At 37.8% G+C, this 27807-nt stretch overlaps 1 protein-coding gene across 14 annotated transcripts in view; it reads left to right on the top strand.

The window, feature by feature from the left end:
• RNF180 (ring finger protein 180) overlaps positions 1-27807 on the top strand; it is a 235804-nt gene that overhangs the window by 50099 nt on the left and 157898 nt on the right. For all 14 annotated transcript variants that reach the window (XR_007726438.1, XR_007726437.1, XR_007726439.1 and 11 more), the window contains one exon: positions 1585-1620. Coding sequence is in view for 11 of the 14 variants with exons in the window: in XM_050793758.1 (XP_050649715.1) it covers positions 1585-1620 (36 nt within the window). In the remaining 3 variants the exon portion in view is untranslated. The remainder of the gene's footprint in view (positions 1-1584; positions 1621-27807) is intronic.

Raw genomic sequence — 27807 nt, 5'->3', positions numbered from 1 at the left:
GGCTCTAAAATAATTCTGTAGCAAATAGAAATGTAAAAGAAGTATGAAAATTATACTTCATACTGTAAATATATGCAAATAACATCTTTGCAATTTAAAAATGTGTTTAATTCTTAGGCTAGGTAGTTTTGAAAACCTCAGCTACATGATTGATCATTTTCCATCATAGGAATACTCGTACACAGTTTAGAGCAAAGCAAGTATAAAGTTAAAGTGGTTTTTTTTTTTTTGTATAGATGAAGTTATTTGTATTCATTCACATACATATGATATAGCTTAGCTAATTGATCAGAATTAATGAGTCTTAGACCTGTTGTCACAGGTCAGTATAGGAAGTGACATGGCAGGATCCTACTGAGTTTGGTAGCACAGAAGCTACAGGCAAACAAATACCCAGTGTTTATTTAGCACAGAAAATTTTGAAGTGTATAGCAGCACAGAAATTTTGTGTTAGTGATGTAAGTATACATCGCAGTTAGAACCAGAATAATTACAATTTTTAAGTCTGTTTTGCTAATTCAAGCAAAAAGGCAAATCCTAGAAAGAGTAAATATCTGAGACAAATTAATGGCATAGGTGTGCAGTTTCATTCCATATTTAATAAAGATTGTGTGAACACTTATTAAATGCTTGTTTGGGATACTGTGTCTGAGTAATGACTTCAGTACAGATCGATCTTGCCTTTTTTAAAATGAGGATAAACATATAATATGTAAAGTAAAAGTTACTATTATTAATGATAGCTTTAAGTTTAGAATAATTGGTTGATATATCTGGATTTCTGACTTTCACTTGAGGTTTTTAATAAATGTTTGTAAGCTAGACATCTTTCAGTGATCTATACCATGACAGAAAGCATTAATGACAGTACAAAAAGTTATTTAAATATTTGAATCTTAGGGATGTAAATGAGATGGATATTGAAGCAGACATTACAGCCAGTTTTCAGGGTTTTTGTTTAGCAAAAGTTAATTGAGCATCTACTTTGGGGAAAGACATAGCACTGAACCACATTTAACCAGCAAACTTCTTTTTTATCCAGCATAGTCCTTTTGTTTTTCATTTTTATTTTTTAAATTATCATGCGATAAAATTATTCTCTACATACAGCTTTATGACTTAAACACATGTAAAGGTTTATATGTAATGACCAACAGAATGGGCACACAGAACATTTTGATCACTCCCAAAACTCCCTTGTGCTATGTGCCTTTATAATCACGTGCTCATCCCGTTCCTAATCCCTGAAAACCACTGATGTGTTCTCCATTATTTTTGTCTTTTTGATAATGTTGTACAATATTAATATACTGTTAAAATATAGAATCCTATAGTATACAACCTTGAGACTGGCCTCTTTTACTCAGTAAAATTGCCTATGAGATTCATGCAAGTTGTTGCATGTATTTATAGTTTGTTGTTTTTCGTTGCTCAGTAGTATTCCATTGTATGAATGAACCACAATTTATCCATTCAGCTGCTGAAGGACAAGCAGGTTGTTCTAGGTTTTGACAATTATGAGTAGAACTTTTACAGACATTCATGTGCATATTTTTGTGTGAACCTAATTTTTTATTTCTCTAGGGTAAATACTCAGGAGTGGGATTGCTGGATCATATGGTAAGTATATATTTACTTATATAAGAAATTGTCAAATTGTTTTCCAGAATGGCTGTACAATTTTGCATTCCAAGCAGCAAAGAGTTCCATTTGCTGTGTATCCTTGAAAGCAAGCACTGGTATTCTCAATATTTTAAAATTTTAGTCATTCAAATATATAGACATTTGTATCACATCATGATTTTAATTTGCTTTTCCTTAAGGATGCTGAACATATGTGCTTATTTTCCATTTTGTATGTATTCTTTAGTTAAGTGTCTTCAAATCTTTTGGGTTGGTGTGGCAGCTCATGTCTATAATCCCAGCATTTTGAGAGGCCAAGGCAGGAGAATTGCTTGAGTTCAGGAGTTCAAGACCAGCCTGGGCAGCATCGCAAGACCTTATCTCTACAAAAAAAATCAAAAAAATTAGCTGGGCGTGGTGGTGTGTGCCTGTAGTCCTAGCTACTTGGGAGGCTGAGATGAGAGGATTGCTTAAGCCCAGGATACCAAGGCTACAGTAAGCGATGATTATACCACTGCACTCCAGCCTGTCTCAAAAAATACAATCTTTTACTCAGTTTTTAATTGGGTTATTTTCTTCCTTTTAAGAGTTCTTTATATATTTTGGATACAAGTCTTTCAATGAATATGTGATTTGTAAATATTTTCTCTCAGTCTGTAGCTTTTCTTTTTATTCGCTTAATTATTTTTCCTGTAGAGCCAACCTGTTTAGTTTTTATGATGTCCTATTTCTCAAAAAACGTTTTAATAGATTATGCTTTTGTTGTTATATCTAAGAACTCTGTCTCATGCTAGGTTATGAAGATTTTCTCCTATGGTTTTTTCAAAAAATTTTATAGTTTTAAGTTTTACGTTGAGAATTAAGATTCATTTAAAATTAATTTTAATAAGTTGTGAGGCTTAAGGGGTTTATTATTTTACATAGAGATGCTCAATTGTTTCAGCACCAGTTGTTGAAAACAGTGTCCTTCCTTCATTGAAATGCATTTGCAGCTTTGTCAAAAATCAGTTGTCTGAAAATGTGTGGGTGTATTTCTGGACTCTCTTCTGTACAGTTCATCTTTTTGTCTGTGCTTTTGTTAGTACCCCTTTTTTCCTGTGATTTTATTACTCTTTTTCAAAATGGTTTAGCTATTTTAAGTTTTTGACTTTCCATGTAGAACTTAAAATCAGTCTGTTTATATTTATAAAACATCATGTTGGGATTTTGATTGCAATTATATTGAAGTTATAGATAAACCTGGAGAGAGTTGAAATCTTTACTATGTTGACTCTCGTAATATGTGAACATTGTCTTTCTTTTTATGTCTTTTTATTTGTCTTTGATTTCTTTCATCAGCATTTTGCAGTTTCCAGCATTCAGAACCTGTGCATGTTTAGTTAGATTTATACCAAGCATTTTTTCTTTTGAGAGGAGTTCTTGTTATTTAAAACGTTTTTGACTTACAATTATTTATTGCTAATGTTTAAAAACACTATTTTTGTTTTGACTTTGTATCTTGTGTTATTAAGAGTATACATTCTTGATGTCTTTTGTCAGATTTATTCCTATTCTTTTTAATGCTGTTGCTAAATGCTAATGTTTTATTAAATTTTAGTTTCCAATTCTGCATTATAGTATAATGCTGAATGAAAATGTTGAGAGCAGAAATCCTTGTCTTTTTCCTGATATTAGCAGGAAAGCATGCATTCACCATTGAATATAATGTTAGTTGTATGCTCTTTTTCAGGTTGAGGACATTTTCTTTCATTTCTAGTTTGCTGATAATATTCTCATGAATGGATGTTGAATTTTGTAGAATGCTTTTTCTGTATGAGTTGATATGATCATGTGTTTTCAATGTTAATATAATTCACTATCAAATATTGAGCCAGTCTTGCATTCCCACCATAAACTACACTTTGTTATGCTATATTATTATGTGTATTACTAGATACTATTTGCTAATCATTTTTGAGGATTTTTTTATGCCTCTGTTGATGAAGAATATTAGTCTGAAATTGTCTCTTTGTAATATCTTTGTCTGATTTTGGTACCAGAGTATATAATACTCTGAGTATATAGAGTATTATACTCTCTATATATAATATAGAGTATATAATAGAGTATATAATACTCTAAGAATATAACTAAATGAGTTAGTTGTCTTTTTTTGTGTTTTCTGGAAAATAATGAGGATAACTTTTTTTTTTTTTTTTTTAAATTGAGATGGAGTCTCACTCTGTTGCCAGACTGGAGTGCAGTGGCACAATCTCGGCTCACCGCAACCTCTGCCTCCCAGGTTCAAGTGATTCTCCTACCTCAGCCTCCTGAGTAGCTGGGACTACAAGCGCACACCACCACATCCAACTAATTTTTTTTTTTTTTGTATTTTTAGTAGAGATGGGGTTTCACCATGTTGGCAACGATGGTATCGATCTCCTGACCTCGTGATCCACCTGCCTCGGCCTCCCAAAGTGCTGGGATTACAGGCATGAGCCACCGCACCTGGCCGAGGATAACATTTTTTTACTTAAATGTTTCATAGTGAAACTACCTGAGCCTGGAGATTTCTTTGTTGAAAGGCATTTAACTATGAATGCAGTTTATCTAATAATTACAGGACAATCCAGGTTATCTACTTCATATTGGGCAAATTTTGATGTTGTTTTTGAAGAATTATCAAAGTTGTCAAAGTTACATATGTAACATTGTTCATAGTATTCCTTATTTGTTATTATTTTAATATCTATTGGGTCTGTAATGATAACCTCTTTTCAATCCTGATAATGATGGCGTCTCTCCTTTTTTTCTCAGTCTTGCTTAGAGGTTTGTTAAGTTTATTGATATTTTCAAGGAAACAACTTTTTCAGTTGTTTTTATTGTTTTTAAAATTGTTTTACTGTTTTCAAAATTTGTTTATATATAAATATGTATATATTTACATATATTTCTTCTCTTCCTTTGCTTTGAATTTATTTGTCCTTCTTTTATAATATTTTTATGATAGAAACTTCTATTATTGATTTGAGATTTTTTTCTTACCTTATCATTTAATGCTATAAATTTACTGCATTAGCTGTATACTATAAGTTTTATTATGTGGTATTTTTATTTTAATGCAGTTAAAACTTTTTCTAATTTGTTTTGCAACTTCATTTGGTCCATCTAGTTTATCTAAGTTATTAGTGTAATTAGGAAATTGCCAATATATCAGCATTTTGAGAAAATTAATAAAACATTTAATCCTAGAGCAAAACATTTTTTTCACTGAATTGAGGGAAACTAAAGCTACCATTAGTATAGTTGCTTAGTATTTCTTAGTATTTCTAAATAATTCTATTTAAACAGCATTTCATTCTACTGTATTTGCATTTCTTACCTTTTGGCCTATTTAATATGAATAAAAGAAGGTGTCTCTTTAAGGCCAGAGGACGCTGTTGTGAAAAGAGGGAGTTTTGCCTTATGTGTCTGTGGAGTATTGTACTTGAAAATTTAAAATAATTGACCATATATCATGATTTGTAATAAATCACTGAGTCATCTACAATAATTCTGTTACATTATTTTCAGTGAGCTAAATGAATTAAGGGACTTATATTATTAAAAAGGTATGATTTAGACACTGGGGATAATAGAAGCCAATAAGTTGTATTGAAGACCTGCTTATTTGGTTTTATCTAGCAAAGACATATCTTCCACAAAGGCACTAAGTTTCATTTTCATGGATCTGCATATAGGGGTCATTTTGAAATTTTTACAGTTTTTAAAGGAGCCCATTTAATATTTCATCTCTTGATTCATCATCTTAAAATCTTATACAAATCACACTCCCAATATATATTTGATTATCTATGCAGTGGAAATATTGGAGAATTATTCCCCATTCATTCTTCTCTTCCTCAAGGAGAAAATTAATAGTTATTGAAATGAAAAGCTGCAGTAATGAAAATGTGACAATTTTGAGTTTATAATACGTTTCTTATGGTTTTATTAAACATAGAAAGTCACAAAATAGTCGTTTAGTAAAGAAGACAATCAATAGAGTAAAAGAACATCGTGACCTTTAGTCATATATTGAAACAGATAGGTATTACTGACTCTACTTTCTGTCAAATTATTATTTCAGTGTAAGTTTGTTTGTTTATTTTATGATTGTAAAAATACCTAGGACATGCTCAGTAAGTTGATAATTCTAATTTTATTCTACCTTCTAGGAAGTCATCATCTAGAATAATAAGATATAAATGTGCAGTGAAGTTAAATAAATAAAACTAAATATCTTAATTTGGCCTTTCTGCTAGCATACAGCTAAATGAGCAGGTATGGAACAAAATAACTAATGATTGATAATGCCTTTACCTGAAGTAATTATATAGATCTAGTTTTCTGATGCTTAGCACAGTACTTTGTACATAATAGATGCTCAAGTATTTTTTAAAGAGTCTTTTTTATTTTAGGATAGTTTTGGATTTATAGAAAAGATTTGAAGATAGTACAGGGAGTCCCCAAATGCTCCACCCATAGTCTCCTGGATTGTTAATATCTTACATTAGTATGATACATTTGTCACAATTTATGAACCAATATCAATACATTATTATTAATATTTATACTGTATTCAGATTTCTTTAGTTTTTACCTAATATTCTTTTTTTCGTTGTTTCAGGATACCACCTTACAATTAGTTGTCATGCCTCATTAGTTTCCTCTTGACATTTTCTCAGACTTTCTCTGTTTTGATGACCTTGGCAGTTTTGAGGAGTACTAGTTAGGTATTTTGTAAAAGACCCTTCAACTGAGATTTGCCTGATGTTTTCGCCATGATTAGACTGGTCTTATTGGTTGTGTCATGGGTTCCCAAAACTACTCCCGTATTTGATGATTCACTAAGAGGACTCATAGAACTAAGCAGAACGTCATACTTCCAGCTATGTTTTATTACAACAAAAGGATATAAACCAGTATCAGCAAAGGGTGGGGTGCATCGGGTGAAATCTGGAGGAAACCAGGTGCAAGCTTCCAAGAGTTTTAGCCCCATGGAGTTATACAGAATGTGCTGAATTCCCCCAACAGTAAGTTATGACAACAGGTGTGAAATGCTGGGCACCAGGAAGGTCATTATAGACCAAGTAGCAAAGGTTTTTACTGGGAACTGGTCACATAGGTACCCTCTATCTGGCACATACCAAAATTCCAAACTTCTGGAAGGAAAACAGGTGTTAAGCATAAATCACATTGTACTGTTTAGGCACGGTGAGTCACTATTATCAATTAGGATGATGGGAGCTCTCCCAAAATTCAAGTTTCTGGATGACACAAGGGCCAGCCTTGTAAGTGAAGACAAACATGCTATATTATCTCTTCTCTGCACATGAATTTCGGGGAGGAAGACTACAGAGATAAAATGCCATTCTTTATTAGAAGAACACGTACTATCAACATGAGTTATCACTGTTGATGTTAACTTGGGAATGTTTTGTAACAGAGAGGAAAAGTAATTGTCATGCTTACATATCTCTTATATTAGTTTTCTATTGCTGCTATAACAAATCATTATAAACATTGGTTAAAATAACACAGTTTTATCATCTTATAGTTCTGGAGGTCACAAGTCTGAAAATGGGCCTTATGGGGCTGATATCAATATGTTGACAGGGCAATATGTCTTCTGGAGGCTCTGTAGTAGAATCTGTTCCTTTCTTTTTCCAGCTTCTAGAGCCTACCCTCATTTCTTGGCTTGTGGCCCCCTTCCAGCCATATGGCATCACTACAACTCCTGTTTTCTTTCATCTCATCTTCTCTCTGACCCTTTTAAGAACCCTTGTGATTACATTGGGTCTACCTGAATAATCCAAAGTAATTTTCCCATCTGAGGGTTCTTAACTTAATCATAGCTGCAAAGTTCCCTTTCCCATGTAAGGTACTATATTCACAGGATCTTAGACTAGGACATGGACATCTTTGGGGAGTCATTATTCTGCCTACCTCACCTTTCTAGATGCCAGTTATTTTTCTGAGTGCATTATTTCATTTAATTTGACACAATTTTAGAGATAATTTCTATTATCCCTATTTTATAGATGGATAAACTGAGTCTCAGAGTGGTTAAATAACTTCCCTAGGCCTACAAACCTAATATGTGATCATAGACCTGTGTCCCAAAGTTTGTGCCCTTAACCATTACTCCACAGCCTTTCAAGAAAGAAAGTTTTTCTCCCACATATTTTATCTTTTTTTGATGATTCAGAAAACATTTTACTATCATATATCTTTATTCTTCATTCATCCTTTCCTTCATGTAACTAATGATCACTTGGTAGTTTACTCTTTGCCAGAAACTGTGCCAAATATTGAGGATACAACAATGAATGAAATATTATCCCTTCCTGGAAATGGAAGTAGATAGGGGGAGACACATGAATTTCAGTAATCATTTGCTTGGGTATTTGCAGAAATGTCATATCATAGAGAATTTTGGACCACAGTTTACTTAATATGTGATTGCTTTGGCCAAGACCTTAAGATGCAACTGAGAATTCTAAAGTAGTCACAAAGGAGCAAGCATGATTGGCTCTATAAGATTTCCTTCAGTTGGTCTAGGCTGGGCTGTGTGTGTGTGTGTGTGTGTGTACATATTTATATCTCAAGTTATTCCAGGGTCAAAAAACTATTGAAAGGAAGAGAGGTCAACAAAAAGGAATTAAAAGAGGTTTAGACTTGAGGTGATAAGAGTCCTTGACAAAAGACTTATTAACAGCAGCAAAGAGAATTCTGACGGATGTTATAGAGGGAAAGACAGCTGATTTCAGTGGTTGCCAGGCAGAGAAGGGTAGATAAAGAACCATACTGGGAGAGAGAAAATATTTTGATCCTATGCTGTCCAACACCTAATATAGGTCCTGGCACCTAGTAAAATGGTATAAATATTTATGTCCAAGTAATGTTTAGTTCATTCATACAGCTTTTCTTACCCTGCTATTGAGAGAATGAGAGTTTTGATTACGAGCAATGGGGAAAGAGAAAATGGGAGGGAGAAATTCTAGTGGTGAGATGATGACAGCAGGTTAATATTTAATGAGCTTTACTATATGCTGGGTACAGTGGAAGGTATTTTACTTGCATTACCTGATTTACATGAGCTACTAGGTCACTGGAGTATAGGAAAGGTTTGAGAAAGGAGCACTGACCTCCTCAGGCACTGGGGTGAAATGTCAGTTGGGAGGTAGGAGAACAGCAAAGATGCATGCATGCTGTCTTTCCCAAGTGCGATGGTTTGAACGTGTCACCTCCAAAATGCATATGTTGCCTATGTGATAGTATTCAGAGATGGGGCCTTTAAAAGGTGATTAGGCGTGAGGACTCCTTCCTCATTAATGGAATTAAAGCCCTTTTGAAACAGGCTGCATGCAGCATTCGGCTAGCTTGCTCTCTTACCCTTCCACCTTCTGCCATGTGAGGATGCAGCAAGAAGGCCCTCACCACAGCAAATGCTGGTCCCTTGACCTTGGGCTGCCAGCCTCCCAAACTGTGAGAAAATCATTTTTTGGTCTTATTAAATTACCCAGTCTTGGGCATTCTGTTACTAGCAACCTAAAAGGAGTAAGATGCTAAGTTTTACGTAAAACCAGCTTGTTAGGGGAAAAAAAATCAGAATCATCAGCTAGTCTCAGAGTAGTAACACACACAGAAAACTGGAATTAACCATTTTGGTCTGAGCTTAGTGCTAGCTGTGTTTGATGAATAGAACTAGGTGATACCTTCAGCTCTTTTGGCCTTATGCATATGAAAGCCTGTCTTTTGTACATTCTAAATCTGCACAGTTGGCTTTATTTACCATGTCAACCAAGATAAACACTGCCAACCTGTTTTTCTCTCTCATTGCTCCATGTCTGCCCTTACCCATTTTTAAAACCATAGTCACTTGCTAGCAGTGCTTCCTTGTCCTGTTTAAACCTCCTTAAAACTTGTCCCATGTGGAGATGCAAATCTTACCTACTCTTCTCACATGTGGAGACCTCACAATATCAGCCTCCATGTGCCCCCAAACTGGGGTGGTACCTAGAATCCTCTCCTTGGCTCAGCATACCAACTAATTATCCCCTGGGATTCCTTTTTACAAAGTAATATTTTAAAGTTTATATTTAATCTTAGAAGCAATATAATAGTGTCAGAGAGCTGAAAACTGAAAAATATATTTAAGCATCAATCATTAAAAGGCCAAATTTGGCGAGGCATGGTGGTTCTTGCCTGAAATCCTAGCCTTTGGGAGGCTGATACAAGAGCACTGCTTTGAGCCCAGGAGTTCAAGGTCAGCTGGAGCAACATAGTGAGACCCCCATCTCTACAAAAAATGTATACTTAGCCGGGCATTGTTTTGCAAGCCTATAGTCCCAGCTACTGGAGAGGATGAGGCAGGAGGATCGCTTGAGCCCAGGAGGTTCAGAGTGCAGTAAGTCATGATGGTACCATTGCACCCCATCCTGGATGATAGAACAATACCCTGTCTCAAAATAAAATAAAATAAAATGCCAAATTTGAGGGAGTTGTTATCTATGAAGGGGAAGGAGAATGTATTCTGGAATGCTATTAGTTATGTTTTATTTCTTAAGCTGGGCGGTATTATCGCAGATGTTATTTTCTGTTCTATTTTATGTCTCCAGTATTTTGTAAAACATTAAAAAATCATTTTAAGTCATTACCCTAATAATACCCTTTTTATTCATTACTTTGGTGCAGAATCTTAGATCGCTCACCTTTGTTCTCCTTGTAAAGCTAGAGGGAAAATCTCCAACAGATCATATAGCCAAGTATTATTTTACCTAAGAGGCTCAATTTCAAAATAATGCTGTTTAAATAATCTATCAGAAAAAAAATTGAATAATAATCCATGACCAAAACTTTCTATTATTCCTTTTTTTTGTTTTTTTTGATTTTTTAGACGAGGTCTCACTCGGTCACCCAGGTTGAAGTGCAGTGGCGTGATCTCAGCTCACTGCAACTTCTGCCTCCTTACCTCAAGGGATCCTCTCACCTCAGCCCCCCAATTAGGCGCGACTACAGGCACACACCACCAAGCCCAGCTAAGTTATTTTGTATTTTTGGTAGAGATGTGGTCTTGCTATACAGGCTGGTCTTGAATTCCTGGACTCAAGCGACTCAGCCACCTCAGCCTCCCAAAGTGCCGGGATTACAGGCGTAAGGCACCGCAGCTGGCCTAAAACTTTCTACTAAAAAATAATTACGTATCTGTGCTGTCCTGAAATATGCTATTTAGCTCTTAAATTCTGTGCTTTTGTGACCCTCTCTGAAGTGCTGGTTTATAACGGTGAAATGGATCATCTTGTTTTTCAACACCAGAGGGCACCAAATTCCCTTCTGGAGCAAAACAATCAAAATAATGTTTTCCATCAAAGAACTTCATTTACTGGGGTAGAATATGGATTGGTGTATTTTCAGTCGTTTGATAACCGAAAACGTAAAAGATTTTGTGCTTTATGAGAAAGGGTTTAGAGAATCGTAATAAGGCTTTCTCTTGCTATTAATCTGTCTCTAGCTAAGAATCTGTCAATGCTTTTGCTAAACTGCTTTTCAGGGACATTTATTGTATGTTTGTCCAGAGGGAATAAAACAACTACTCTGGGTTAATACTTGGGATAACTTATTTTTAAGGGTTAGGGTTAGACACATCATGTATTCTGGTTTCAAGTTTCAGGTAGCATGTGTAATTTTCTGAAAATAGGCATTTCCTCTAAATTCAGCATAAAATCAGTAGCAGGTATTGTGCTTCAGTGTGGATTGAGGTGCTGGTAGAGAGGAGTGAAATGATGTTAGCTAGTAGGTTGCAGAACCATTCATATACATTGATGTTCAGCAGAGTTTCTTAACTTGGGTTTGGTAAATCATCCTTTTATTCATCAATAAAAGTGATTGGAACAAAGTCACACCAGTCAATGACTTCTTGTCACTAATTATACCTTTTTTTGTCCAATGAAAACATTTAAAGATATTTTTGCATTGTACATGAAGTTGTTTCTGGTTGCTGAATTTTTTCCCTTTTATCTCTAGCCACAACAATGGATAGTCTATTTAGGTTGTCTGATCCGTAGGAAATACAAATGAGGCAGCTTCCATAAAGGAGCAGCATAATCCAGTGGGATAAGTGCCAAGCATGTATTTTAAGGAAATGAAGGGACTAGCACTCTCTATGTACTTTGATAGTATGTTCATTTGCTATTGCCACTGTCACAAATTAACACAAATTAAGTTGTTTAAAACACACACATTTATTATTGTTCTGTAGGTAAGAAGTGGGAAATGGTTGTCATTAGACCAAAATCAAGGTGTTAGCAGGACTGCATTTCTTTCTGCAGGCTCCAGGTTAGAATCTGTTTTCTTGCCTTTTCTGGCGTGTAGAACCTGAACCTTGGCTCATGCACAGCTTCCATATTCAAAGCCAGCAATAGCCGGTTGAGTCTTTCTCACAGTGTCATCTCTTTGTTTCTGACTCTTCAGTCTTCTTTTTCCTCATTTAAGGACCCTGTGATTACACTTGGACCCACCCACTTCATCCATGATAATCTCCTTATTTTAATGTCAACTGGTTAGCAGCCTTAATTCCATTTGCAGTCTTAATTCTCCACTGCCATTTAACATAATAGATTCACAGGTTCGAGAGATTAGGATATGGGCCTCTTTGAGGGGAGGGAGGGAAGTAATATTCTGCTTACCACAGATAATTTTGGTGGAATTCTTGAGTCAGGCCAACCTTGAAAGAGAAGAGGTAGATACTACTTGCAGGTCTTGACAGCTTCTAGAGAAATTAATGTTTTCTCTAACCTTCTTTGGAATTTCCACATTATTCACTTCTCTAGTTTTTCTTGGGGTTCCAAAAATGAGTATGTGTTCTGGGAGGCATAATTCATTATGTATCTACCATTAGTATCATAATTTGACAGAAATGATCAGATTAGTCCATTAGGTCTTGCCTAAGTAGGACAAAGGGCAATTAAGTTTACATGGCAGAGCTGGATCAAGAAAAGTAAAAGGCACAAGGCATTGTTTGAAAAGGCTCAGTGGGCTCTAAAAAGAGAAAGCCGCATGAAAGCAAGGGCTGCTTAGGTAAAAGGTGTAGCACTAAAGATAATATTGACCTACCTTACAGTGTTGCCTGGAGCCAATCTGAGTAAAGAAACATTAGACAATAAATCACATCTTCTTGGTACATAAATAACATCCAAGTAGCACAAAGCTATGCCAAGACCTTCAGACTGCTAGTGTCCATTTTGGTCCATAGAAGTAATGACAGTCACAGACTAGAGGTGTATTAATGACAAAGACAATAGATTTCATTTGGGATGCCTGTGTGTGTGAGGTTTTTGTACTTATTAATGAGCAACGTGCCCTGAAAATCCAATTTTCCTCATGTTATTTTGAATAAACTAAGTATATGTGCAAGACACTCCATTTATCCTCAAATGGTGGAAATTTAATGAAAACTAGATGCCACAGACTTGCTGAGTTTGATGAGGAAGAGTTGTGCTCTCTTTCAGTTAATTCATTAGTTATATAGGTCCCAAATCATTATGCGAAATGTTGAAGCCAGAAGTTTGAGTTAGCCTTTAAACTAATCAGTAATAGTTTGGGCAATAGTGTATGTTGTGACATGTTTAAGATTCTCTTCTTACTCAGATGCTAATTGCTGAGTTTTGCTCTACCAGCAAGCTCTGGAGAATTTTGTGCCATCTCCTTGATGCAGTGCTATCATCTTACCTATATTAGGGGAATACGTTTATTATTGGGGTTAAGCCTAAGGAAGAAAGAAAATAAAGCAGTGTTCCAGAGCAAAAAGCCTTTGCAGCCACTACAGACATTTATGAGTCAAAGAATAGTGCTCATCTCAGCACACATGAAATTATAGGAAAATGTTCCTTTATTTTAAGTGACCAGTCTTTGTGTTAGGATACTTTGCTTTTTAGTAACACTTAGATTTTATTAGTTTGGAACTAAACACTTGAGAAGTCAAAAATCTTTGACTGCTTGATTGGCACCTAATAGTAACTGTTGTCATACCAAGTGCCAGAGGCTTCCTGTCTATTAGATAGTAATAAATACTGAGAATGTAATGGCTTCACCTTTATAAGGGTCCCAGAGCATGGAGGTTTATATTTCTAGCCTTGTGATAGAGGATAGAGCTTTACCTTAGGAACATATTTAGGGAAGAGATGGATATTTTCATCTCTTTGGATTGGTTTCTTTATGCCTTACAGAAATGTGTAGTGCAGTGGTTCTCAAATGTTCATCTGTGGACCAGCTGCATCAGAATCACTAGGGGAGACTTTTTACAAATTCTGCAGACATTGTGAGTATTATAAGTCTGGGATAGGCCGCAGACAGTTTTTTTTGTTTATTTGATTCTAGGCTGGAGTGTAGTGGTGTGATCAGAGCTCACTGCAGCCTTGAACTCCTGGACTCAAGTGACCAGACAATTTGTATAAGCACTCCAGTTAATCCAAGTGTGTAGCCAGGCCTGGTAACTCTTACATGTTTGTTCTAAAGTCAGCTGCAGTTAAAGTTTAGGAGAATATTTTCTCCTTAATGTTATTAGACTAATATCTGTCAGAAGTCATAAGATTGATATTGATGAATGAAAATGAATAAACCTTCTTAAACGGTATGCCACCTCTAAAGGATTGACTTCAAAAATATTTTTACATGGGAGTCAAAGAATGGCAATAATAATAGATAGTAACAGCAGTGGTAACAAAAACAATAAACATTTACATAGTGTCTGCTATGTGCCAGGTACTGCTCCAGTCCCTTTGGATATATTATTCACTCAATGTTCACGGCAGCCTGTAAGGTGCTTACTTTATTATTACCATTTTACATATGGAAGTTAGATATTTTGTCTGGGGTCACCAAACTAGTAAGTGGTGAAGCTTGAAATCAAACCTTGGCCATGAGGCTTAAGAAGCTGTGCTCTTAACCAGTATGCTGCATCCTCTGCTTATCTCATGATTTCGTTATGCTGTGGAGGTCCATAATGAGAAGCAACATAGTTAAGTTGGTTTAAACCGTGGGCTTTTGGGGCAGACACTGCACAGCACTGAAAGGAATCATTTAGGTGAATTAATTACCCTTTCTGGGGCTTAGTTCTCTCTTCCAAAAAAATGAAATGTAAATTGTATTACTATAAGGTTGTTGGTAAGGCTAAATTAAGAAATGTTTACAAAGTGTTGAACACATGGATCTTACATAAGTCCCCAATCATTGATAGCTACAATTATTATAAGTGTTAAAGCATTAGACAGTCAAGAAGCCTAAAAAATGAAAAATTACTGGCCAACAGGACTGTCTAGAATGCATTGGTAGGTTAGATTTCAGCAGTTACAGGGCTCTGTAGCAAATACAGCAGCCAACATAAATAATTTTTGAAGAAGCTAGAAATGAAATAAAAAGTAATGTAATGAGAAATTAATAATTACCATTGAGAAACATAATTACAAATGACAAAAAGGTACAGCTTTTGCTTATGAACTATATACATACATTCTTTCCTAATTATCATAGGAATTGTGTGCAAGCCTCTGAGAAGAAACTGTAGACCAATGTGTATTGAGTAATATACGACAAAATTTGTGAAGGAAACTGATAGGATTGGGAGCTGCAAGAAGCCAAAGATTGTCCACTGTGCCCATGAAATTGCCATTGTTTTATTCCTTTACTTCCCTAATAAACTTACTCTAGGAACTTGCCCCAAATTCTTTCTTGTGCGAAGTCCATTTAAAAGAAAAAGAAAAATTCAATAACCTTTCTGAAGATTGCAGAGTCACAGAATGTTGGAACTGGAAAGGAACACTATGCCTGGTTCTTCTTCACCACCACTAGAATTGAGACCCACTGCCCTAAATAATTTCCTAGCACTCCAGATGAATGTCCTGGTCTGGTTCAGAAAACGTATCATACTACCTGGCTTGTAATTGGAGAGAGGCAATATAGTATATTGGAAAGAAAATTAGAAATGTCAGTAGTTTGAGATTGGAGTCCTAACTCCCCTTTTAATTTAGCTGTATGCTCTTGTGCAACATGCTTAATTCAGCTGTCTTGGTTTCTTCTGTGTATTTACTACCTTGTCCACAGAAACTAATAAATAAATCTCATTTTTTTTTTCCTGTTAAAGACTAATTAAAGTTTACTAACCAAGCGCAGTGGCTCATGCCTATAACCCCAGCACTTTGGATGCTGAGGTGGGCGGATCACTTGAGAATAGGAGTTCAAGATCAGCCTGGCCAACATGACAAAACCCCATCTCTACTAAAAAATACAAAAATTAACTGAGTGGGGTGGCATGTGCCTGTAGTCCCAGCTACTCAGGACGCTTTGGATGCTGAGGTGGGCAGATCACTTGAGAACGGGAGTTCAAGATCAGCCTGGCCAACATGACAAAACCCCATCTCTACTAAAAAATACAAAAATTAACTGGGTGGGGTGGCATGTGCCTGTAGTCCCAGCTACTCAGGACGCTGAGGCAGAAGAATCACTTGAATCTGGGAGGCAGAGGCTGCAGTGAGCCAAGATCATGCCACTGCACTCCAGCCTGGGCAACAGGATGAGACTCCATCTCAAAAATAAAATAAATAGATAAAGTTTACTAACATGGTCAGTGACAATACTATGACCTTAGGCTTTCTAATTCATAGTCCTATATGGCTGGGCTTTCCAAATGGCAGTTACCCCTTCTTATTTTACCTTAATTCTACATAATGATTTTGTTTAAGATATTCCTTTAAAGGGCTATGTCATAATGTTAAGCAAAAAACAAAGCAGGGGGCAGATACAGTAGCTTACACTTGTAATCCAGTACTTTGGGAGGCCAGGGCAGGAGGATTGCTTTATCCCAGGAGTTTGAGACTAGCCCTGGCAACGTACCAAGACCCAGTCTCTACAAAGAACAAAAATAAAAAAACTAGTTGGGCTTGTTGGCATGTGCTGTAGTCCCAGCTACTCAGAATTCTGACGGGAGGGTCACTTGAGCCTGGAAGGTCAAGGCTGCAGTGAGCCATGGTCGTGCCACAGCACTCCAGCCTGAGCAACTGGACGAGACCCTGTCTCAAACAAACAAACAAACAAATATAAAACACCAAACCAGACTATAAGAGTATCTTTATAGATAATTAAATCATCGATCACAATCAAAAGAATTGCAAGAAAACATCAAAGATTTACAAAGATTTTTTTTCTACCAAATACTTAAAATAAGCATGAATTTCTTTTATTACAATAAATAAACAGCACTATTTACCCTTAGGATAAATATATACATTTGCCAAGGTAGCCATACTCTGGGACAGGTTTTACACACTCATTTTGTGAAAATAGCTATTCTCATAGTGATACTGGATCCACCTACAATTCCAAAGTTTTCTAGGATAGACAATGCCGTGTTGAAGTTCTTCCAACTTTGCCTGAATTTCTATCTAAATTTATAGCATCATTTAGCCAATTGCCAAAGCTAGAAACCTGGGAATCTTTCATGACTTTATTTCCTTCATTATCCACATATAATTAGTTATCACATTTGCATATAATTGGTTATTTTTAACCCCTTTTGCTTTTAAACTGTCTCTTTTCTTCTCTACTCCCACTGTTCAAGATCCTAGTTAAAACCCTTACTATCTCCTTCTTGAATTACAGTTAAACTATACTTGGTTATGACAGTTTTTTGCCTATAAATCTATGATCACCATTTATGAAGGATAGTGTCCAAATTCATTCATGTTTTAGCCCCACCCCACATTTCCTTTTCCATCTTCTTTCACTTCATGTTCCTCACCCCTTCCTGCCACTTCTCTTTGGTCCAGGCTTCTCTTATTTCTCTGAAAATGGCATGGACTTTAGTGCATCTGTAAGTGGTCCCTCTGTTTTGCTTTCTCTACCTTATATTCTTCATTTAGGAAGTTACTTATCTTTCATGACTGAGTTCAAATATTTAACTTTGATTAACTTACCCAGGTGAATTTAGCTGCTTCCATGTCTCCTAGGCTCTTTGTAACCACCCTGATTATAACATGTAATATGTTGTAAGCTTTGTGTGCATACTTCAGAATTATTTATTGTTTCTTTGTTGGATGTAAAGTAGTTTCTAATCCCCCCTCTTTCTTTTCTTTCATGACTGAGTTGGAGTATTTTATTTTATTTTATTTATTTTTATTATTATACTTTAAGTTCTAGGGTACATGTGCACAACGTGTAGGTTTGTTACATATGTATACATGTGCCATGTTGGTGTGCTGCACCCATTAACTCGTCATTTACATTACGTATATCTCCTAATGCTATCCTTCCCCCCTCCCCCCACCCCACAATAGGCCCCAGTGTGTGATGTTCCCCTTCCTGTGTCCAAGTGATCTCATTGTTCACTTGGTGTTCACTCATAGGTGTTCACTCACCTATGAGAACATGCTGTGTTTGGTTTTCTGTTCTTGCGATAGTTTGCTGAGAATGATGGTTTCCAGCTGCATCCATGTCTCTACAAAGGACATGAACTCATCCTTTTTCATGGCTGCATAGTATTCCATGGTATATATGTGCCACATTTTCTTAATCCAGTCTGTCACTGATGGACATTTGGGTTGGTTCCAAGTCTTTGCTATTGTGAATAGTACTGCAGTAAACATATGTGCATGTGTCTTTATAGCAGCATGATTTATAATCCTTTGGGTATATCCCCAGTAATGGGATGGCTGGGTCAAATGGCATTTCTAGTTGTAGATCCTTGAGGAATCGCCACACTGTTTTCCACAATGGTTGAACTAGTTTATAGTCCCACCAACGGTGTAAAAGTGTTCCTATTTCGCCACATCCTCTCCAGCACCTGTTGTTTCCTGATTTTTTAATGATTGTCATTCTAACTGGTGTGAGATGGTATCTCATTGTGGTTTTGATTTGCATTTCTCTGATGGTGAGTGATGATGAGCATTTTTTCATGTGTCTGTTGTCTGTATGAATGTCTTCTTTTGAGAAGTGTCTGTTCATATCCTTTGCCCACTTTTCGATGGGGTTGTTTGTTTTTTTCCTTGTAAATTTGATTGAGTTCTTTGTAGGTTCTAGACATTAGCCCTTTGTCAAATGAGTAGATTGCAAAAATTTTCTCCCATTCTGTGGGTTGCCTGTTCACTCTGATGGTAGTTTCTTTTGCTGTGCAGAAGCTCTTTAGTTTAATTAGATCCCATTTGCCAATTTTGACTTTTGTTGCCGTTGCTTTTGATGTTTTAGATATGAAGTCCTTGCCCATGCCTATGTCCTGAATGGTATTCCCTAGGTTTTTTTCTAGGGTTTTTACGGTTTTAGGTCTAACGTTTAAGTCTCTAATCCATCTTGAATTAATTTTCGTATAAGGAGTAAGGAAAGGATCCAGTTTCAGCTTTCTGCTTATGGCTAGCCAATTTTCCCAGCACCATTTATTAAATAGGGAATCCTTCCCCCATTTCTGATTTTTGTCAGGTTTGTCAAAGATCAGATGGCTGTAGATGTGTGGTATTATTTCTGAGGGCTCTGTTCTGTTCCATTGGTCTATTTCTCTGTTTTGGTACCAGTACCATGCTGTTTTGGTTACTGTAGCCTTGTAGTATAGTTCGAAGTCAGGTAGCGTGATGCCTCCAGCTTTGTTCTTTTAGCTTGGTATTGTCTTGGCAATGCGGGCTCTTTTTTGGTTCCATATGAACTTTAAAGCAGTTTTTTCCAATTCTGTGAAGAGGTCATTGGTAGCTTAATGGGGATGGCATTGAATCTATAAATTACCTTGGGCAGTATGGCCGTTTTCACAATATTGATTCTTCCTATCCATGAGCCCACAGAAAGTTCTTCCATTTGTTTGTGTCCTCTTTTATTTCACTGAGCAGTGGTTTGTAGTTCTCCTTGAAGAGGTCCTTTACATCCCTTGTAAGTTGGATTCCTAGGTATTTTATTCTCTTTGAAGCAATTGTGAATGGGAGTTCATTCGAAATTTGGCTCTCTGTTTGTCTGTTATTGGTGTATAAGAATGCTTGTGATTTTTGCACGTTGATTTTGTATCCTGAGACTTTGCTGAAGTTGCTTATCAGCTTAAGGAGATTTTGGGCTGAGATGATGGGGTTTTCTAAATGTACAATCATGTCATCTGCAAACAGGGACAATTTGACTTCTTCTTTTCCTAACTGAATACCCTTTCTTTCTTTCTCTGGCCTGATTGCCCTAGCCAGAACTTCCACCAGTATGTTGAATAGGAGTGGTGAGAGAGGGCATCCCTGTCTTGTGCCAGTTTTCAAAGGGAATTTTTCCAGTTTTTGCCCATTCGGTATGATATTGGCTGTGGGTTTGTCATAAATACCTCTTATTATTTTGAGATACGTTCCATCAATACCGAATCTGTTGAGAGTTTTTAGCATGAAGGGCTGTTGAATTTTGTCAAAGGCCTTTTCTGCATCTATTGAGATAATCATGTGGTTTTCGTCTTTGGTTCTGTTTATATGCTGGATTACGTTTATTGATTTGCATTTGTTGAACCAGACTTGCATCCCGGGCATGAAGCCCACTTGATCATGGTGGATAAGCTTTTTGATGTGCTGCTGGATTCGGTTTGCCAGTATTTTATTGAGCATTTTTGCATCAATGTTCATCAGGGATATTGGTCTACAATTTTCTTTTTTTGTTGTGTCTCTGCCAGGCTGTGGTGTCAGGATGATGTTGGCCTCATAAAAGAATTAGAGAGGACTCCCTCTTTTTCTGCTTATTGAAATAGTTTCAGAAGGAATGGTACCAGCTCCCCCTTGTACCTCTGGTAGAATTCAGCTGTGAATCCGTCTGGTCCTGGACTTTTTTTGGTTGGTAGGCTATTAATTATTGCCTCAATTTCAGAGACTGCTATTGGTCTATTCAGGGATTCAATTTCTTCCTGGTTTAGTCTTGGGGAGAGTGTGAGTGTCCAGGGAATTATCCATTTCTTTTAGGTTTTCTAGTTTATTTGCATAGAGGTGTTTATAGTATTCTCTATGGTAGTTTGTTTTTCTGTGGGGTCGGTGGTGATATCCCCTTTATCATTTTTTATTGCATCTATTTGATTCTTCTCTCTTCTCTTCTTTATTAATCTTGCTAGTGGTCTATCTATTTTGTTGCTCTTTTCAAAAAACCAGCTTCTGGATTCATTGATTTTTTTAGAGGGTTTTTTGTGTCTCTATCTCCTTCAGTTCTGCTCTGATCTTAGTTATTTCTTGCCTTCTGCTAGCTTTTGAATGTGTTTGCTCTTGCTTCTCTAATTCTTTTCATTGTGATGTTAGGATGTCAATTTTAGATCTTTCCTGCTTTCTCTGGTGGGCATTTAGTGCTATCAATTTCCCTCTACACACTGCTTTAAATGTGTCCCAGAGATTCTGGTGTGTTGTATCTTTGTTCTCATTGGTTTCAAAGAACATCTTTATTTCTGCCTTCATTTCATTATGTACCCAGTAGTCATTCAGGAGCAGGTTGTTCAGTTTCCATGTAGTTGAGTGGTTTTGATTGAGTTTCTTAGTCCTGAGTGCTAGTTTGATTGCACTGTGGTCTGAGAGACAGTTTGTTATAATTTCTGTTCTTCTACATTTGCTGAGGAGTGCTTTACTTCCAACTATGTGGTCAATTTTGGAATAAGTGTGATGTGGTGCTGAGAAGAATGTATATTCTATTGATTTGGGGTGGAGAGTTCTATAGATGTCTATTAGGTCTGCTTGGTGCAGAGTTGCGTGCAATTCCTGTATATCCTTGTTAACTTTCTGTCTCATTGATCTGTCTAATGTTGACAGTGGGGTGTTAAAGTCTCCCATTATTATTGTATGGGAGTCTAAGTCTCTTTGTAAGTCTCTAAGGACTTGCTTTATGAATCTGGGTCCTCCTGTATTGGGTGCATATATATTTGGGATAGTTAGCTCTTCCTGATGAATTGATCCCTTTACCATTATGTAATGGCCTTCTTTGCGTCTTTTGATCTTTGATGGTTTGAAGTCTGTTTTATCAGAGACTAGGATTGCAACCCCTGCTTTTTTTTGTTTTTGTTTTTCATTTGTTTGGTAGATCTTCCTCCATCCCTTTATTTTGAGCCTATGTGTATCTCTGCATGTGAGATGGGTCTCCTGAATACAGCAAACTGATGGGTCTTGACTCTTTATCCAATTTGGCAGTCTGTGTCTTTTAATTGGACCATTTAGTCCATTTACATTTAAGGTTAATATTGTTATGTGTGAACTTGAGCCTGTCATCATATTAGCTGGTTATTTTGCTCGTTAGTTGATGCAGTTTCTTCCTAGCATCAATGGACTTTACATTTTGGCATGTTTTCGCAATGGCTGGTACCGGTTGTTCCTTTCCATGTTTAGTGCTTCCTTCAGGGTCTCTTGTAAGGCAGGCCTAGTGGTGACAAAATCTCTAAGCATTTGCTTATCTGTAAAGGATTTTATTTCTCCTTCACTTATGAAACTTAGTTTGGCTGGATATGAAATTCTGGGTTTAAAATTCTTTTCTTTAAGAATGTTGAATATTGGCCCCCACTCTCTTCTGGCTTGGAGAATTTCTGCCTAGAGATCTGCTGTTAGTCTGATGGGCTTCCCTTTGTGGGTAACCCGACCTTTCTCTCTGGCTGCCCTTAAGATTTTTTCCTGCATTTCAACTTTGGTGAATCTGGCAATTATGTGTCTTGGAGTTGCTCTTCTCAAGGAATATCTTTGTGCCGTTCTCTGTATTTCCTGAATTTGAATGTTGGCCTGCCTTACTATGTTGGGGAAGTTCTCCTGGATGATATCCTGAAGAGTGTTTTCCAACTTGGTTCCATTTTCCCCATCACTTTCAGGCATACCAATCAGACGTAGATTTGATCTTTTCACATAATCCCATATTTCTTGGAGGTTTTGTTCATTTCTTTTTACTCTTTTTTCTCTACATTTCTCTTCTCACTGCATTTCATTCATTTGAGCTTCAATTGCTGATACTCTTTCTTCCAGTTGATCGAGTCAGTTACTGAAGCTTGTGCATTTGTCATGTATTTCTCGTGTCATGGTTTTCATCTCTATCAGTTCTTTTAAGGTCTTCTCTGCGTTGATTATTCTAGTTATCCATTCATCCATTCTTTTTTCAAGGTTTTTAGTTTCTTTGTGCTGGTTACGTAATTCCTCCTTTAGCTCTGAGAGGTTCGATCGACTGAAGCCTCCTTCTCTCAACTCGTCAAAGTCATTCTCCGTCCAGCTTTGTTCCGTTGCTGGCCATGAACTGCGTTCCTTTGGAGGAGGGGATGTGTTCTGATTTTTTTAATTTCCAGCTTTTCTGCACTGCTTTTTCCCCATCTTTGTGGATTTATCTGTCTTTGGTCTCTGATGATGGTGGCGTACTGATGGGGTTTTGGCGTGGGTGTCCTTTGTTTTTATTAGTTTTTCTTCTAACAGTCAGGACCCTCAGCTGCAGGTCTGCTGGAGTTTGCTTGAGGTCCACTCCAGACCCTGTTTGCCTGGGTATCAGCAGCAGAGGCTGCAGAAGATAGAATATTGTTGAACAGTGAGTGTTGCTGTCTGATTCTTCCTCTGGAAGCTTCGTCTCAGGGGTGTACCCCGCCGTGTGAGGTGTGAGGTGTCGGTCTGCACCTAGTGGGGGATGTCTCCCAGTTAGGCTACTCAGGGGTCAGGGACCCACTTGAGCAGGCAGTCTGTCCGTTCTCAGATCTCAGCCTCCATGCTGGGAGAACCACTGCTCTCTTCAAAGCTGTCGGACAGGGACATTTACATCTGCAGAGGTTTCTGCTGCTTTTTGTTTAGTTATTCCCTGTCCCCGGAGGTGGAGTCTGCAGAGACAGGCAGGCCTCCTTGAGCTGCGGTGGGCTCCACCCAATTCGAGCTTCCTGGCAGCTTTGTTTACCTACTTACGTCTCTGCAATGGTGGGTGCCCCTCCCTCAGGCTGGCTGCCGCCTTGCAGTTAGATCTCAGACTGCTGTGCTAGCAATGAGGGAGGCTCTGTGGGCATGGGACCCTCCGGGCCAGGTGTGGGATATAATTTCCTGATGTGCCGTTTGCTAAGACCCTTGGTAAAGTGCAGTATTGGGGTGGGAGTTACCCGATTTTCCAGGTGTTGTGTGTCTCAATTTCCCTTGGCTAGGAAAAGGAATTCCCTTCGCCCTTGCGCTCCCCAGGTGAGGCTATGCCTCGCCCTGCTTCAGCTCTCACTGGTCGGGCTGCACCCACAGATCAGCATCGACTGTCCGACACGCCCCAGTGAGATGAACCCAGTACCTCAGTTGAAATTGCAGAAATCACATATCTTCTGTGTTGCTCACGCTGGGAGCTGGAGGCTAGAGCTGTTCCTATTCGGCCATCTTGGGCACCCTCCCCCCCATTGGAGTATTTTATTAAAGATGACTCATTAAACTTAAATCCCCAAATAATGAAAAATAAAAGAAAAATTGAGAACACGTTTATTTGAGTGTATGGGTGTTGAGGTGTGGGGAAGAGCATTCTCAAGTAGAATATTGTCTGTTTTGATGTTCAAAAAATATTTATACATAATAAAATCTTTTATTTAAAAACCAGTATTAAAGATAAGAAAAATTTTTAACAAACTATAAAGAATAATTTTGTTAACTATGTTTCATTAAGAAGATGTAAGTTATGAATTGCTAGTGGTAATGCTGTAGAATGGTTGCTTGCACTAATGATAATTTGTTTGTTTTTTTTTAAACACTAAATTCAGAACCCTGAATTCTGAAACTATTTGTAAGCTATATCATTAAAAAGAGAAAAGTGGTAAGCACTTTATACATATTATTTCTAATTTACCCAGTAGGTCTGTGACATAGATGTGCTTATCTATTTATTTATCATTTGAGGCAGAGTCTCACTGTGTCATCCAGACTGGAGTGCAGTGGCACGATCTTGGCTCACTGCAACCTCTGCCTCCCGGGTTCGAGTGATCCTCCCGCCTAACCCTCCCAAGTAGCTGGGACTACAGGCACATGCCATCACACCTTGCCAATTTTTGTATTTTTAGTAGAGATGGGGTTTCACCATGTTGGCCAGGCTGGTCTCGAACTCCTGACCTCAGGTGATCCAACCGCCTCAGCCTCCCAGAGTGCTGGGATTACAGGCGTGAGCCACCATGTCTGGCCTTTTCCCATCTTTATAGGTGAGGAAACTGATTCACATACAAAGAAATAAAGTAGGTTAAAATCTTAATTTGGGGGATATAACTCTAAAACCAATAGATTTGTGCTGACGAAAAATATATTTATTTGCTTTTATTAAAGTAATTCTTATTTCTTTTAGGCAAAACAGAATATTCAGATAAGTAAGAAAACCTCCATAAATTACTCACAATCTGCTATTCCTATATGTGAATTTATTTAAGTGTAATAATTTTGTGTATGCTGTTCTCTAGCCTTTTATTCTTAGCAGTGTTCTCTGGACATTTTCCCATGTATTTTTTCTATAGATACACCACAATGTATTTAATTTATTTTTTATTATTTGTTTTTATATTTTAGAGACAGGATCTTACTCTATCACTCAAGCTGGAGTGTACTTGTGTGATCAGAGCTTACTGTAACCTCCAACTCCTGGACTCTAGCAATCCTCCTGCCTCAGCCTCATGAGTCGGTAGGACTACAGGCATGTGTTGCTATACCTTTTTTTTTTTTTTTAGTTTTTGTAGAGATGGGGTGTCTCACTATGTTGCCCAGACTGGTTTTGAACTCCTGGCCTCTAGCAATCCTCCTTCTTCGGCCTCCCAAAGCACTTGGTTTACAGATGTGAGCCACCACACCTGGTCAACCAGTTCCCTTCTTTGATCACTGTTATACTTTTTGGCTGATACAGCCTATTCTGTGTGTGTGTTTCATTTCTATATGTCTTCTCATTTCCTCAAGATGAATTCCTCAAAGTGACTATTGCTGGGTGTAGTGTTGCTTAGCTTCATACTTTTGCCACCCTCCGTTTGTTTCACTTGTCACTATTCCCTTTTTAGCTGGCCATCTCATTTTTGGCCAGGGAGATCAGCATCTCATTAGTAAGAGACCCTGAGGTTCTTTTTTCTTTTTTTTTTAACTTTTGTGGGCTTTTTATTTTAAGTAAGTAAGAACACTTATATGAGATTTACTTTCAGCAAGTTTTTAAGCATGTAATACATGGTCATTGATGATACATATAATGTTATACAGCATCTCTTTAGAGCTTATCATCTTGCTTACCTGAAACTTTATAGGCATAACATTGATTAACAACATCCCATTTTCTTCTCCCCCTACCTCCTGGAAACTATAATTCTGCACTTCGGGTCTGTGATATGGTTTGGCTCTGTGTCCTCATCCAAATCTCATCTCAAATTGTAATCCCCACGTGGGAGGGGATTACAGGGAGGGACCTGGTAGGAGGTGATTGGATAATGGGGGTTGATTTCCCCCTTGCTGTTCTCATGATAGTGAGTTCTCACAAGATCTGGTTGTTTGATAAGCGTCTGGAGCTTCTCCCTTCTTTCCCCTGTTGCCATGTAAGACATGCCCTACTTCCCCTTTACCTTCCACCATGATTGCAAGTTTCCTAAGACCTCCTAAGCCACGTGGAACTGTGAATTAATTAAACATTCTTTCTTTAAAAATTACCCAGTCTCAGATAGTACATTTATAGCAGTGTAAGAAAAGACTAATACAGAGAATTGGTATGAGCAGAGTAAGTTACTGCTATAAAGATAACCTGAAAATGTGGAAGCGACTTTGGAACTGTGTAATAGGCAGAGGTTGGAACAGTTTGGAGGGCTCAGAAGAAGACAGGAAGATATGGGAAAGTTTGAAACTTCCTAAAGCCTTTCTGAATGGTTTTGACCAACATGCTGATAGTTATATGTACAGTGAAGTCCAGGCTGAGGCTGAGTTGGTCTCAGGTGGAGACTAACAACTTACTGGGAACTGGAGCAAAGGTCACTTTTGCTATGCGTTAGCAAAGAGACTGGCAGCATTTTGCCCTTACCCTGGAGATCTGTGGAACTTTGAACTTGTGAGAGATGATTTATGGTATCTGGCAGAAGAAATTTCTAAGCAGCAAAGCATTCAAGAGGTGACCTGGTTTATTCTGAAAGTGTTCAGTTATATGCATTCACAAAGAGATGGTTTGAAATGGGAACTTATGTTTAAAAGGGAAGCAAACTATAAAGGTTTGGAAAGTTTGCTGTCTGACCATGTGGTAGAAAAGAAAGACCCATTTTCTGAGCAGGAATTTAAGCTCACTGCATAAATTTGCATAAGCAATTATATGAATATTAATAACCAAGACAATGAGGAAAATGTCTCCACCGCACGTCAGACATCTTTGTGATAGCCCCTCCCATCATACGCCCCAGAGGCCTAAGAGGGAAAAATGGCTTCGTGAGCCATTCCAGGCCCCCTGCTGCTCTGTGCAGCTTCAGGCCTTGATGCCCTGTGTCCCAGCTGCTCTAGCCCCAGATGTGGCTAAAAGGGGCCAAGGAACAGCTCAGGCTGTTGCTTCAGAGGGTGAAAGCCCCAAGCCTTGGTGGCTTCCACATGGTGTTGGGCCTGTGGGTGTGCAGAAAAGAGTTGAGCTTCGAGAACCTCTGCCTAGATTTCAGAGTATATATGGAAACGCCTGGATGTCCAGGCAAAAGTCTGCTGCAGGAACATAGCCCTTAGGGAGAACCTCTACACAAGCAATGCAGAGGGGAAATGTGGGGTTGGAGCCCCCACAGAGTCTCCACTGGGGCACTGCCTAGGGGAACTGAGAAGAGGACCACTGTTCTGTAGACCCCAGAATACTAGATCAATTGACAGCTTGGTGCCATCCTGTGAAAACAGACACAGGGGCTATACCCATTAGATCCACAAGGGCAGAGCTGCCTAAGGCTGTGGGAGCCTACTCATTGCATCAGCATGCCCTGGATGTGAGATATGGAGTCAAAGGAGATGTTGGAGCTTTAAGATTTATTGACTGCCCGGCCAAGTTTCAGGCTTGTATAGGGCCTATGTCCTCTTTTTTTCTTTTCTTTTCTTTTTTTAGCCAATTTCTCCCGTTTGTAATGGGAACATTTACCTAATGCTTGTACCCCAATTGTATCTTGGAAGGAACTAACTTGTTTTTGATTTTACAGGCTCATAGGTGGGAGGGACTTGCCTTGTCTCAGATGAGGTTTTGGAATTGGAGTTTTGAGTTAAT

This window comes from Macaca thibetana, chromosome 6 (assembly GCF_024542745.1).
Source record: "Macaca thibetana thibetana isolate TM-01 chromosome 6, ASM2454274v1, whole genome shotgun sequence".
NCBI classification, from domain to species: Eukaryota; Metazoa; Chordata; class Mammalia; order Primates; family Cercopithecidae; genus Macaca; species Macaca thibetana.
The sequence above is the reverse complement of the archived record's forward strand: the minus strand, read 5'-3'. Positions and strand labels throughout refer to the sequence as shown.